At 49.3% G+C, this 13,150-nt stretch overlaps 1 protein-coding gene across 1 annotated transcript; it reads right to left on the bottom strand.

Annotated features, from left to right (window-relative positions):
* Positions 1–9,965: 9,965 nt before the first annotated feature.
* LTR84_004331 (uncharacterized protein) lies at positions 9,966–11,573 on the bottom strand (the record flags this gene model as incomplete). Its single annotated transcript, XM_064847908.1, has 4 exons — positions 9,966–10,169; positions 10,223–10,537; positions 10,588–11,485; positions 11,542–11,573. The coding sequence occupies 4 exons, from the start codon at positions 11,571–11,573 to the stop codon at positions 9,966–9,968; spliced, it is 1,449 nt and encodes a 482-aa protein (XP_064704447.1).
* Positions 11,574–13,150: the final 1,577 nt, after the last annotated feature.

Here is a 13,150-nt window from a genome sequence, read left to right as displayed (position 1 = left end):
TGGTTAGTTGCAGCGACATTGCGACAAAGAAGATTGGGAGAAGCATGAATGGAAAAAGGAAGGTGGAGATGAAGAGCGCTGAAGGAGACTGTCTGATATCGACCCACGTATGAGAAAGAGCTCATGTACTTAGATAGCGAGGTTTGACAGAAATCTCGCTGAGTTTTAGAGCTCGAAAGTGCCGTAAGACTCAAACTCAGAGAGGAGAGTGGTACTGTCCGAAACAAAGGGTATTGTTGAACGTGCCTACCTGGGTTGGTGAATGGGGGGGATTCCAAAGCCGGAACTGGTTCACCGCAAGCGGCTGCTCGAAAGATCAGGATACGAGAAGGATGCTCCTCAACTTGAATCGAAACATCTGGTACACGTTGAAACGATGCAAGGCAAACTTGAATATGAAAGACTCGGAGAGGTGAATCCAGAGTTCGGGTAAAAGTCAGGGAGAATTGTGCTCCATCCCAGTAAGGAAAGATTTCCGCAGATGGCCGCCTAATCAGGATATCTAGCCGATATGGTCAAAAGTGCAGAAAACATTCATGCAAACTGGCAATAGCCAGGCTTGCTTACCATCTTCTCATATCAACACCTCAAGCGCGCACATATACTGCATATTGAGCTAAATGCGGAGCGAATGGTTGGAGGGAAAGCGCTGATCGGTTTCGGCTGGCCCTCGTAGACTTGGTATGTAACTAATGAGTCGAGACAGTGAAGAACAGCAGTCATGTCACAATAGTTAGCAATCACCTCATCAGCAATACCCAAATCCAGCGAAATAGTGTGAGATATATCGTGATGCTGCCTCTGGAAACAGCCACAATAATCATCACCATGAGTCTCTCCAGCCTATCCTGTCAAACAGCCAGCCCTCCGAGGCTCCATCGCCCTTCCGATGGCTAACTGAGATAGCCCCTGAGTTGACTAGGGATAGCCATGCCCACATCTAGTTCCTGCACCAAGACCATAAATCGCATAATCGACATCACACCTAGTTCGGTTTAGGATGAGGCTAAGCGAATTCTAGATGACAGCCACAGTATCCAGGCTCCCTGATTGTCTGCCTGCCTCCAATAATCCCATCATCATCCATACAATTATCCATGACGGTCTGTGCCGCAGCGAGAACTTCGAGATACGAGACCTTGTTTTTGCAATCGATGTCACCACTCTTGGGCCAATCCTCATCGTAGATGACTCTGATACTGCAGCTATTGTACCCCTAAGTCGTGGATCAGCAAGTCAACATGAAAATGCCCTGAAGTGGACTTGATATTCTCACCGAATTGAAAGCCTCTGTACCGTTGAGACTAGTGGCATTCGACGGGAGGTATCGATGATCCGGATCTGCGTTGGTCGCCGGCATCCCTTTCATGGTCAAGCCGCTCAGTACCACGATACAGTCGTGAGCTATCGGTGTACCCCTAGCCAGCTCGCAACTCGTGTGTGTGGTATTGGTTGAGGCTACACGGGCTTTTGATGTTTCGAGCCAAATTCTAGTATAATCATCTTGGAGATCGGTAGCTAAGGATACGTCGTGCGTGCCCTGGAATTTCCAATTATTGGAAGGCCTGTATGTAGCACAGTCTGTCTCCACGAACGTGATCTCTCCCGACAGTTGATTCTGCAAACCCCAAGGACTGAATCCTGGGGCTTTTTGAACCTCAAGGCCACAGAAGTTGTGAACAGTCTGTGTGGTTGTCTTGTTGGAGCAGTCTTTACCAAAGATTCTCGTCCCACAGACCTCTCGAAAAATGGGAACGAACGCCCAATATCCACAAGTTCGGGATGCAGGGTTCAACGTACGTTCCTCTGGAGATGTGGCAACTCCCATCCAGGCCATATGTAGATGGAACCCGTCCGTAGCCTTGGTAAAGAGTCAAACACTATCAAAACGTGCAGATAAACGTAAAAGTGGGTCTAGGACTTACACCACGGTTCAATACGCCAGCCTGAGAAACTTCTATACTGAGCCTGGGGTCTCCGAGATAGTATTGTGATCTTCCAGGTTTGAAGGCGAAAGGCCCAGTCCCATTCCAATACCCTTGAGATAGATATGGCTGATGAGTGCCATAATAGAACATGGTTCGGATTTGGCAAAAGCTATCGCAGGCATTGTCGTAGTTGAGTCCTGCATATGTGCATGTACCATCATTGTTCAATGGGTTGTTTGGAGGACATATATTCCTATCGTAAGTTTGATTCAAGCCGACTGCTGGATCACCCCAATGACACTTTTTCTGTGTAGCTGCCGTAAACCGCAGTGTTACCGCGATGATGAAGGTTGGGAGGAACATGAAGAGCAAGAGGAATTAGCGATGTCTAGAGTTGTAAAGGTACTGTCTCTCCAGTATCTCAAAATATTGAAAGGGCTTCTCCTGCTAAAACAGAATTTTGTAGACGGTCTGAAAGCCGCAAATGACTCCTGAAGCTCGAGACATTCATGAGCATCGAATGCTAAGATGACTCCACACCTAAGATTCTCCGACATATCAAGAAGACCATGTGAATGGTTGAGCTCCCAAGTCCACTCTGCATGTGTCAAGACGAATTATGACTGATTTCAGGTTGGTTGATTTGCACGAAAGAGGTCTCCTTGATGAGTCGAGGGGGTGGGAATAACTTCCATGTCTCGTCACGCATGCGTGCGCGAACCAGGGTGATTAACTGCTCACCTTCAACCTAAGAACCCAGGCCCTGAAGCACCTGCAAACGCAAACGCAGGAAAGCGGATAAGTATAGACAAATTCACTTTCAACAGACCTGATCGGCGAATTGAGCTAGTGAGACATATAGGATCATTACTTCACTGTGGGTTGCAGTGCAGCTCATATTGCTGACGCGGATGAATGATTCATCTATGCATCTGGCAATGAAGCGTGTAACACTTGCTCACCAGCAGATTTACGAGGCATCAACACATACCGCGATGACTGTCTGAGCTCAATCGCGGCGACCAGTTGTTTTTATCCAAGGGCAGAGAGAATCGAAAAACTGCGGCAAAGTGCCAGAGCCTTGAACGTGTTTGCAGTGCCAAGAGGAAGAAGGAATGCTTCACTGTCTGCGGCAAGAGCTCATCGTGATGACCACCCTCATTGCAACATGATGAGTTTCGTCCATTGACGATTGTTCGAGCATGCTTCTTGATGTGCTATGCTGAAGCAAGCCAGTCGGTCAGTCAGGTGGTGAATTAATGCACGAGCCTCATGACTCAATACTGAATAATTCATAATAAGCAATTACGACCTCAGGATTTTTGACTCAACTTCGAATGAGGATATCAACGTAACACAGGATATCGGTCGACAATGACGATTGTGCTGACCAAGTGAACGGGTCAGCATTTGTCACGCCTTTCTCGCGCGAGAGGCATTCTTGTTCCAACACCAGATCTCGAGATCAAAGGCCAACCCTATCAATTTCACCTGGAACCCTCAGTGCAACGGTAGTTCCTGGATGGTCATCGGTTCTCGTAACTTGTCAAAAGCTACTTTAACGAGATTGAAGCCATCCTCGCCAATCTTGAATGATGCATACTCTATTGGAATGGACTTTTGATCCAATGCAGAAGACGAATCTTCAATCTTCAGACACTTGATGACGACTGCCATTTGACACACTACTGCGACAAGATCGATGTGTGCTAGACAGGCTCCGCATCCCATGTTCTAACGATGTTCTGGTTTCCGGAAGCACCTCCACCCGACGGCAACGACATTATCCAACGGTTGTGTATTCGTTTTGTACTCTCATACCATTTCGTATTCCTATGTGCATAAGGGGTGTTGGTTGTACGGATACTGCTTCATATGATACCCCGTAGGTGACGAATAGCCAACCACAGGAACTCAATGTACAAACCCATTTAGGTATGGCCGATAGGGACCAATAGCGACAAGTGTCAACTTTAAAGAGTCGATAGTGGGTTCAAGGTCCACAGGAACGCCTTTGCAGTTTGCACCTACTTCGTATTTACCTGGTAAAACAAACAATGGACAGACTCCAGTGATCGATCAATGGATGGTGATCCCACAAGTTGCGAACTCATGAGCTGCGAGGTACGGTATCCACCAGTCTCGAATTGCTCACGGAGAAAAGACTCCGCATCAACGGAACATAAATTGATCATCGCAAAGTACGAGGTAGTGCGCCGAGAAAGATCCAGCGTGCATAACGCGAACCAAAACAGTCACACACTAGACATAAATCGGAATATGGACGGAACCATGCTCCGATGGAAGTGGACGAAATGAGTATTGTGCATCGCTGTTCGCTTAGGGTATGACCTTGTCAAACTCCATGTCAATACACAAAAGAAGCAAAAGGCGCCGATCGGTGCATCTTTTCCATCGCCGTATCGTATCTGACTCGATATAGTATCCGTGAGCTGAGCAGACAGGGGTAACAACGGGTTGGGGGGCCTGACGATGCCTGCAGAACAATAGTGCAAACCCGTTGAGATGGAGAAACGCCCAGTTGATACCGGTTTCGAATTGTCAGATCCTGTTTTGGCACTACTGCAAGCAGAGCCCTGGCAAAAAATGCTCCGTGTGGACAAGGGTGAACTCTGAAACACACGATCATACTGGTCGATCCCCATTACATATGCGTCGTTTGCACTAAATGTTAGAGATACACGACGAAAGGAGGAGCATTCTCATATTCAAGGGTGGGAACACCATCCACATGTCCCTTCAATGCCTGAACCATTAGTAAGATCATTGACAGGTATCCTTTCGCATAGGTATCCCTTTCGATGCTCGCCTGCTCTGATTGACTCCTGTCTCAATCCTTGGCCCTTGGTTGGCCTAAAAGTAGGATAGCTTCAAAGGTGGAGGTTGAGAAGAGCACAAAGAGTGAGAGGGACTCTAAGGGAAGCCCACGGCTTAGTGTTGATCGATCTGCCGGCTTTGCGGACATGAAGGCGTCAATTTAGGCAAGGACATTTGCAAAGGTGTTACTCGCCCCTGTCCGTCACAAGTAGGCCTAGTCACATGCATCAAACTCTGCACAGAAGATTAGCGATCGTGTCTTACTGATAGACTGATGGTACTAGTACTCGTTTGGTACGTAGTGGAATGCCCCATGTCGGCGGACATCATGATCCCACTCCAAAACGGGACAAATGGAAAGTCCAGCAAGCAAAGAGAAAAACCTTTCCATCGGCAGGCAGACCCGGAATTCCGAGCCCGGTCTTGGAGCGCAGAAGGAGCGCGAAATTCATAGTATTTCAGCTATTGAAGTTTGAAGTGGCTGACTTGAGGCCTGTGTGCGAGTGAACCAACCAGGCAACACCTTAGTGTTGTTGGGCATCGGATTAACAGGCTTTGTTAGTGTGATTATTCAACAGCATCAACAAAGTTATGCCTCAAAAGCAACCGCATGGGCTCCAGGAAAACACTTGACACATCAGCCTGTTGAAGCCGCGCGTATCCTGCAGATGCGCCATCAAAGGAGTTGAGACATCTCAGCCACTTCACGGAACATCTCTGAGACAGGACTGTCTTAGAACAACGATGTACCGATAAAATTGATCGCTGAACATACCGAGTATTTCTCAGGAATTACCCGTTCTCAGTGTCGTTGACTCGCCAGAGCACACTACTGACTGCGGAGCGGATGCGACCAAAGTAGTTATGAATAGGAAAAATTCGGCATCGGACTCGTGCAATTGTAGTCAGCGTTCGTTTGGGCGACGAAAATTTCAATGCTAAAAAGCCAAAAAGGCTCGATTTAGGAGATATCGCAAAACGGGCATGGCGTTGATTGAGGTCGGTTGCTCGATATCTCGCCTCGAACGCACTTCATCTCGGTTACAAGCCCACATGTAAAAGTTTTGCACAAGTGGACGCGACAGAGGCAGGTGTAAGAGGGGGGATCTTCGATCACGCGTTACCGAAACAATAGTTAGCACGGCTCCTAGCGGCAACAGGAGTGAGGTATCTGAGAAATCTCTCGAAATGTGGAGAGCCAAGTACGGAGTTACAACGAACATCTCAGTGGTTTGTTGGTGCCGACCACCCTGACTGCGCCTGATGTCTGTGGGTGCCAGGTGGATTGTCAAGAGGGGTGTCAGCTGGGGCAGCTTCTGCCAGGAGTTGGATTGTGCAGATTGGATGCATAATGAAGAGAATCAATGGTAGGTCGTCAAGACCAGACAACTGAACGTCTCACAACAATGTCCCAACATGGATGATCAGTGATGAGATCTGTCAGCCCGCCCCAAAATCATGAGGTTTGTGCCTCCGTGCAGGGATAGAGAGACAATACGAAGTGCATCACACTCGCTGCCCACGGAATTGAGAATTGAATGGCCGGGGGTGCATCGACAATCGAACATCTGGCGTCAACCTAGATTATGACCCTGGAGCATGACCCAGAAGGCAGCCGCGCCTAGGGAATCGAGAGACTTTGTTGGACCGGAGTCAGATAACGATCGAGGTTTTGTGTTGAGCAGATGCGAAAGGCCCCCTTCCCGGGTTAGAGATCATTAGCTGTCCAGGATCCATACTTTGTACGGATACTCGTAGCCTATTTGACACCAAGAACTGACTACAGATTTGATGTAAAACGGCGGGCGGAACAGACATGCTTGACAGCCGATGGAGAGAAGACCTGACTAACCTGCCTAGCAGATGGGCTAACTGATCAACCGTTAGTGAAATCAGCTTGATCCTGGGCAGCGGGCACAGCGCCCACCAACGCCCACATCGTATCTGGCGGCGTCTCGAAGAGTCCATGGGCGTCGAGGTGGGACAAGTATTAGGGCCGAGGCCTCAGCCTCTTACGACGACTACCCGTCTCAACGTCAAAGCCTTGAATCGGCGGAACACCAATTGGTTGGGTATGTGTCCCCCAGTGGATCACAGGGATATTTTCAATCTAGCGTACGAGCACGATGGACTGTACGAGCACGAATACGTAAGTTGACGGGACGGAGATGACTCAAGGCTCGAGATACTTAGTACTCGGTTCTGGGACTAGGGACTCAAACTTGAAGAGGGGAAGGATGGGAGAAGACCATCATCTCAGGGGTAGGGACGATAGAAGTTGTCCTGTGTAAGACGATAACTAGGGAACAATATATCTCGTATTCTTATTAGACAACATACACATGCGATTTGGGGTAATCTATATGTAATGAGTCACTGACGGACTTCAACAATCATGGGCTTGGAGCCCAAACCACCAGTTCGCACGGGGCACCGATAGCCCGGGCTATGTATATGCGAACCTTCTAAGGTTTCAAGTCAGATGAATAGACACTTTCCTGGAGATGAGAGGTTCTGAACAAGAACAATAGACGTCTACTAGTTATCTAGCTTGAACTTGAAATGAAAGGAGAACTCTGACCAGGTTCTAGTGATGATTATGTACATGAACTATAGACTCCCATGATGTCTGTCCCCTTGAAGCGAGAAGCAAAGACCAGGAGTTTCCCAAACGCTACGAAACCGACCACCTCTATTCGTTGAGGTCTCCTAGACATTGCTGCATGTCAGGTCTGTACATACATCGCTCCCCTGTCACAGAGAGCTCGGGGTTACGGGACTTTCCAACCGAGCCTTTTGAACACTCTTGATGAGACTTGTCCGTACAGCAAGCATGCCGCGTGCAGACAATTGATGAAATGGATGTTGGACAGGGGCAAGGGAGGACTTACGAGTACTCGTACAGCACAATCCATCTGTTTCGACCTCGAACTGCTGCCCTCGTTCAGACCGATCGACACTGTGCCGTGCATTATGTTTATTTTACTACTGCCTACCCTGCCCTACCGCTCTCTTTTCAGGTTCTACGAGTACGAGCAGCTTGGGTCGCGTCGTATACATGTGGCCCAACCCAGTTCGAGATGGGTTTAGAGGTGGCTGATCCCAGATTTGATGACTGGGAGCCGGGTGCACATCATGATTATTCCCAGGATGTGGTGTCGATCACGGCGTCTCCCAGCTCCCGGAGGCGCTGATTATGGATGATCGCCCAATAACGCGGAATTAGGGACGAGTTTGGCATCGATAGCCACCTCGCCACCTAGCTGTAGTCTCCCCAGATAGCATGCAGGGGGGAAAACTCATTCCTTTTCATGTGCGTGCCAGACTGCCACCTACCACCACAACAATGGTATTTCTCGTACGAGCTACGGTCTCAGAACAACAAGCCAGGAGCTCAGGAGACTATCCTGTATCCTGTATGGTTGTCTACACATTTCATTATTGTCCACTACTCGACTCGGTTCGAATTGCTTTTCAGTTTTAGGTTGAGTATCACTGAACAGCATGTCTGAAGATCAAACAAGATCACTTGCCTTGTGTGACTACCAGTACCCCGTAGTCAACGTTGGCCGGTGGCCGTTTAGTCAGCCCCGATGCAAAGTCAGTTCTCGTGGTGGCCTGATAGAGGATCTGGTTTTGACAGAACCAAAACATGCACCGTAAATTACCGCCGCTTCTCGATCGCATCGAGACAATCTCTGCCTACGCCATCTCCATAGAGATCCAGTTCATTACGAATACTTCGCGACTCGTGAATCAGCAGAAGGCCCGGTTTCATTTTTTGGCGACCCCACCAAGACGGGCAGTGGACTCTCCCACGGGCCCACGACCTCAAGCCAGTCCGTTGAAGAGAAATCCTCCGTATCAGATAATACCGATTCTCGTAATGCTTCAACCACGGCTTTGGTCAACACAACATCAGACCACACTGGCCCAAAAGGCCCAAAGGGACCCAAGAGCGCTTCGATGCAATGCACACCATGCCCGCCCAGGATCATCCCCCAATGCACGCCTCTGGGAGGAGTGGAGCTCAGGATCTTGATTCCCATTCGACCCAAATGACCATCAAGCCCAAATCTCGATCCACAATCTCTCGCAGTTGTCATCTGGCAGTGCCAACGACGCTTGCAGCGCCTCGCTTACTATCTCATCTGTTTGCACACTGCAAGCAGAGTTCAGTAGTGGTCAATCGCTCAAGTAGAGCGCAGTGTCTTTGTCGCTAGTGGACAGATGCACTCAAAGTGTAAGGCATTAGCTTGCATGTGAGCAGATGATGGCAGAGGCCCAGTTGTCAAATCTTGCAGGACAAACCTTGGATGCGAAATCACTGCATTGCCAACCCGTAACGAGGCACATGCTATGCGACGATAGCTCCGCATTGCTTCACTTCAAATTTCATCACAGTTGGATCGAGTCAGGAGGTATCGCGATACCCTGATGGTTGCAAAAAGTAGAATGATCTCTGTTGACTTGACCCTAAGTCAAGTGATAGACTTTCTTGCGGACACAACAGCAGACAGTACGTCGTGCTGTCGGTTAAGGCCAGAACATGAAGACCACCCTCATCATCCTCATCGTCGACATCACCAGCCCAAAGCTTCCAATGTACAAACACCTCGACCGCCATCATATATAATTTTGTGCACATCTCTCTGCCCCATCTCCTTCTCCATCGACTCGTCATAGTAATCCTTCACTAGATAAAGCGTTTCCCCAATACTAGAAATAATAATCTTCTCAAAGCATACAACATATTTTGCTGGAACCATAATGCTCCAATATGCCTCTAATAAGGCTGCCGTTGGGGTATCGAATAGTCCCACGAAGTCATGGGTGGACGTTGGTGTTGTTGCCCCCGTGCTCCCAGGTAGTAGATGGCTCTAAAAAGACATCGCAAAATGTGCAAGAATGGCCGTGTGCCTAAAAGCCTTTTTGGTCGCTCTCGTGTTTGCAAGATTTCCCTCTGTACATTCCCAATCAGCAAATATATCGCTGCGCACTTTCCACAACAATGCATGATTGACATCAAACAACCGCCGGTTAACTCCAAAGTCGTAGGCCAGAATGCCCAGGAAAACGCCGTTTGTCGCCTCACCATGTATCGTAATCATTCACCACCCCATTGGGTCGGCGTTCATTCCAACTAATAGATTCGTGTGTTCATCAATGTCGACGCCTTAATTTTGCTCGGGTGCCGGCCTAAGGTCGGGTTGAATCCAAACTTTTGGGCCGAAGATTGGAACCAGTCAGAGCCGCGGCTTTATTGACACCCATCTTTCGCGTCAATTTGGCGTAATGTAAACCACATGCATTACACAAGGTTCGGGCACCATCAGGTCCTCTCCGCCATTCGGGGGTTTCTGCTCGATTGCAACTGTGGCATCTCCCTGGAGGGGCAGCCTTCTGAGAAGAACTGTTAGCACAAAAAGATCACTGGAAAGACATTCAAAGCATACTCCACGTCGTTTCTTGGCATCATTGCCACCGAAGGCTGAACCTTTGTACTCATCGGAAAGATTGTGATAATCTTCATCCATATGATTCCCTCGCGCAAGACGAGCACGTTGTTCTGAGAGGGCGTTCTGTTGTGCAATTACCACCTCCCGCAGATGTGTCAAATTCTCATAGATTCGATGCGACTGGCGTAGCATATCATCAATTTCGTGCAATCCAGGGAGCGAGTCTTGGAAATATCCATTACGGTTGCTTTGCTGATACCTCTGACCCCATATGCGAGAAAAGTCCAGTGTTCGAGCAGAGGCTTCGCTAATCTATGCAAGGTCAGTATAAATGAAAAGTCCACAAGGACATGACTACGTACCTCGTTCAGGCCCATCTCAGTGTCGAAAACGTCGAGGTGGCGTTTCACAGTGTCGCCGTATGGCGCCTCATGACCGGGTCTAGCGTACGGTGCTCGATGTTCCTCAGGTTTTGGACCTGCCGTGAATTGATACGACTCGGGTGCAGCAGCAAAACTTTGTTGTGGACCACTGTTGTACTGCGGAAAGGAATAACCCGACCTTGGCTGCTCAAATGTCGGAGGGGATCGAGGGGGGTGAGGCTCATTGATGCTGTTGAATGATGTGTTTGCCAAGGAAGAGGATCGGAAGGCGGTGGATGGATGAGATCTTGGAGATCCAGGATAACCAAAATGTTGTGATACTGGTTGTCGTGGGTCGGGATTTGATGTTGGCGAAAACGAGGGTCGAGCTGCTTGCATTTCAGGTTGACTCGAAGAAGGTTTGTATGATGGCGCGAAGACATCTTTCAAGACAGGCGGTGGCCCGGACGGCTGTGAGAATGGATTCACTGGACCCGTCGGACCGTCTGGGAAAGGCTGTCCAACTGTGGTGGATGAAGATGACTGAGGGGGTTGAGACGAAGCAGAAAGAGGCGGATTAAAGGAGATTGATTTGTCTCCCAGAGCCTCATGGATAGAAGGTAGAGATTTCCGGAGACCAGGAGAGTCTTTCTCATCACGAGTAGATCTTCGGGTGGTAGATTCTGGAGGGGAGATGTAGCCAGAAAGTCCAGTGGCCGAGCCCGAGGTCGAAGGGGCACACGAATACGGGGGCGGAGGTCCAGAATGAGCAGTTGTAGGACTTGATAATGGAGCGGTTGAGATACTGAGACCGTTCATCAAGTAATATCTTGAATGGTCATTTTTATCAGACTTGATGTGGTCCAGATCAAGATGACTGATTGACGGCAAAGTATCCCTAGATTATCAATTAACTTCCTGGTATTGCAACAGCTCGAATGGACCAAAACATACCTGGGCCGTGTACCAATGTCCATGGTGGCCATTCTGAAATATCGAGACACTCGGTGTCGTCCTTCAGTCCAGTTATATTTCGGAGGAGAGGCAGGAGATCATGTGGGCGGACGAGAGGTGGGGGCCTCTTGATGTATGTATGTTTCCGAACAGATTTCGAGATCGTCTGCCGTAGCGTAACGCAGAGTCTTGACGCCAACTCGGTTGTACCAACAAATGTGACGGATGTGTAAAGGTCACCCCGAGAGATCAATGCGCTTCCTCTTCTCACAATCCCCCGGTTCCTGGACGACGGTTGCGTAGGTTTGACTGGAGATTGTGTATGATGCTGACAGAAGTATGGTGTTGACAGTGGAGGGGTCAAAGTCTGATCTTCGGCTTGACGGTGTCGATATCAGAGTTTATTTTCGTCGAGATGGAGGGAGATCTGAGAGGTGACGGTAGTAATTAGAGTGGTGAGGAAAAGATGGCGACTCTCTGGTGATTATGTCAGACTGTTTGTCGAGGGGAGAAATTGTCGAGTCGATGGTATATTGGTGGTGCTGCAGATGCAGACAGGTGGTGATGAACGGTGGTGGTGGATGGCGGTGGTGGAAGTCGGAACGACAGGAAGTGGTGACGGATGATGGAAGGGAACTTGGAAAGACGAGCAAGTGCAAGTCTTAGAGAGCGAGATGCAGTGCGGGCGGAGAACAGATCGAAAGATCGATGCGCTAGTCAAGTGTAAGAAACCCGCTTGCAGGGGCGTTGGGTCGAGCAAGAGCAAGAGCAAGAGGGCAGTTGACTCGACGTGCAGTGGATCTGTCGGCTCCTTAGGCTTGGGGCTTTAACCAGAAGGAAGACCAAGGGCCCTGGTCGGTGGTCATGGTTAACCACTTCAACTTCATGGAGTCATGGACGACGCTTCCGCATCTGACCACGAATAGCGATGCCGAGTCACCGGGTTGGGGGGGGGCGAGCCCGGGGGCTTAGTGCCTGTAATGGTCACCCGAACTGCCCAAGACTGCTCCCAGTGGCAGGTGGGGTTCCCTTAGTCGCAGATAACGTTTGGGCGTCGTTGATGCAGATATTCCGTCCAAGCTTTGGTTCTGCGACAGGGGACTGGGGCACTATCGACAGGGGCCATCCCCTGCCCGAAGATCATGCCCGGCTCTGTCCTGTCCTCTGGAGCCTTCCGCCCACTTGAATCATCAGTCTTGGTGATGACGGGGCTGTCTCATCCACCGGAAAACCCAGAGAAATTGGAGAAGCGTAGACTGAGTCGTTCTGTCATCGTTCAAGTTGTCCTAGATACCTACTAGGTAGTTAGGGAGTTCCATAACACGTCTGTCCGGAAATGTCACTTTGGTGAAATAGTAATAGCGATCATGCTCTCCCAGAAACCAGAAACCAGAAATCAGGGACAAATCTCACCATCTGAAAAGAACCCCGTACTTGCCCGGAATCAGGGTCCGCCAAGTTCCATCAGATACTCGTAAGTTTTGTGCAGCGTCACAAATCCACCGTGGGCACGAGGCACTCGGTACAAAAGCTGGGAGTGTATTTCCATCCTCAGCCTACTCCGTACGAGGACGAGATCATGATCCTTGTTAAGCGAGGCGCCTCATCC

The sequence above is a fragment of the Exophiala bonariae genome (genome assembly GCF_035927105.1).
Source record: "Exophiala bonariae strain CCFEE 5792 chromosome Unknown scaffold_19, whole genome shotgun sequence".
NCBI classification, from domain to species: Eukaryota; Fungi; Ascomycota; class Eurotiomycetes; order Chaetothyriales; family Herpotrichiellaceae; genus Exophiala; species Exophiala bonariae.
This window is presented reverse-complemented; position numbering and strand designations above follow the sequence as displayed.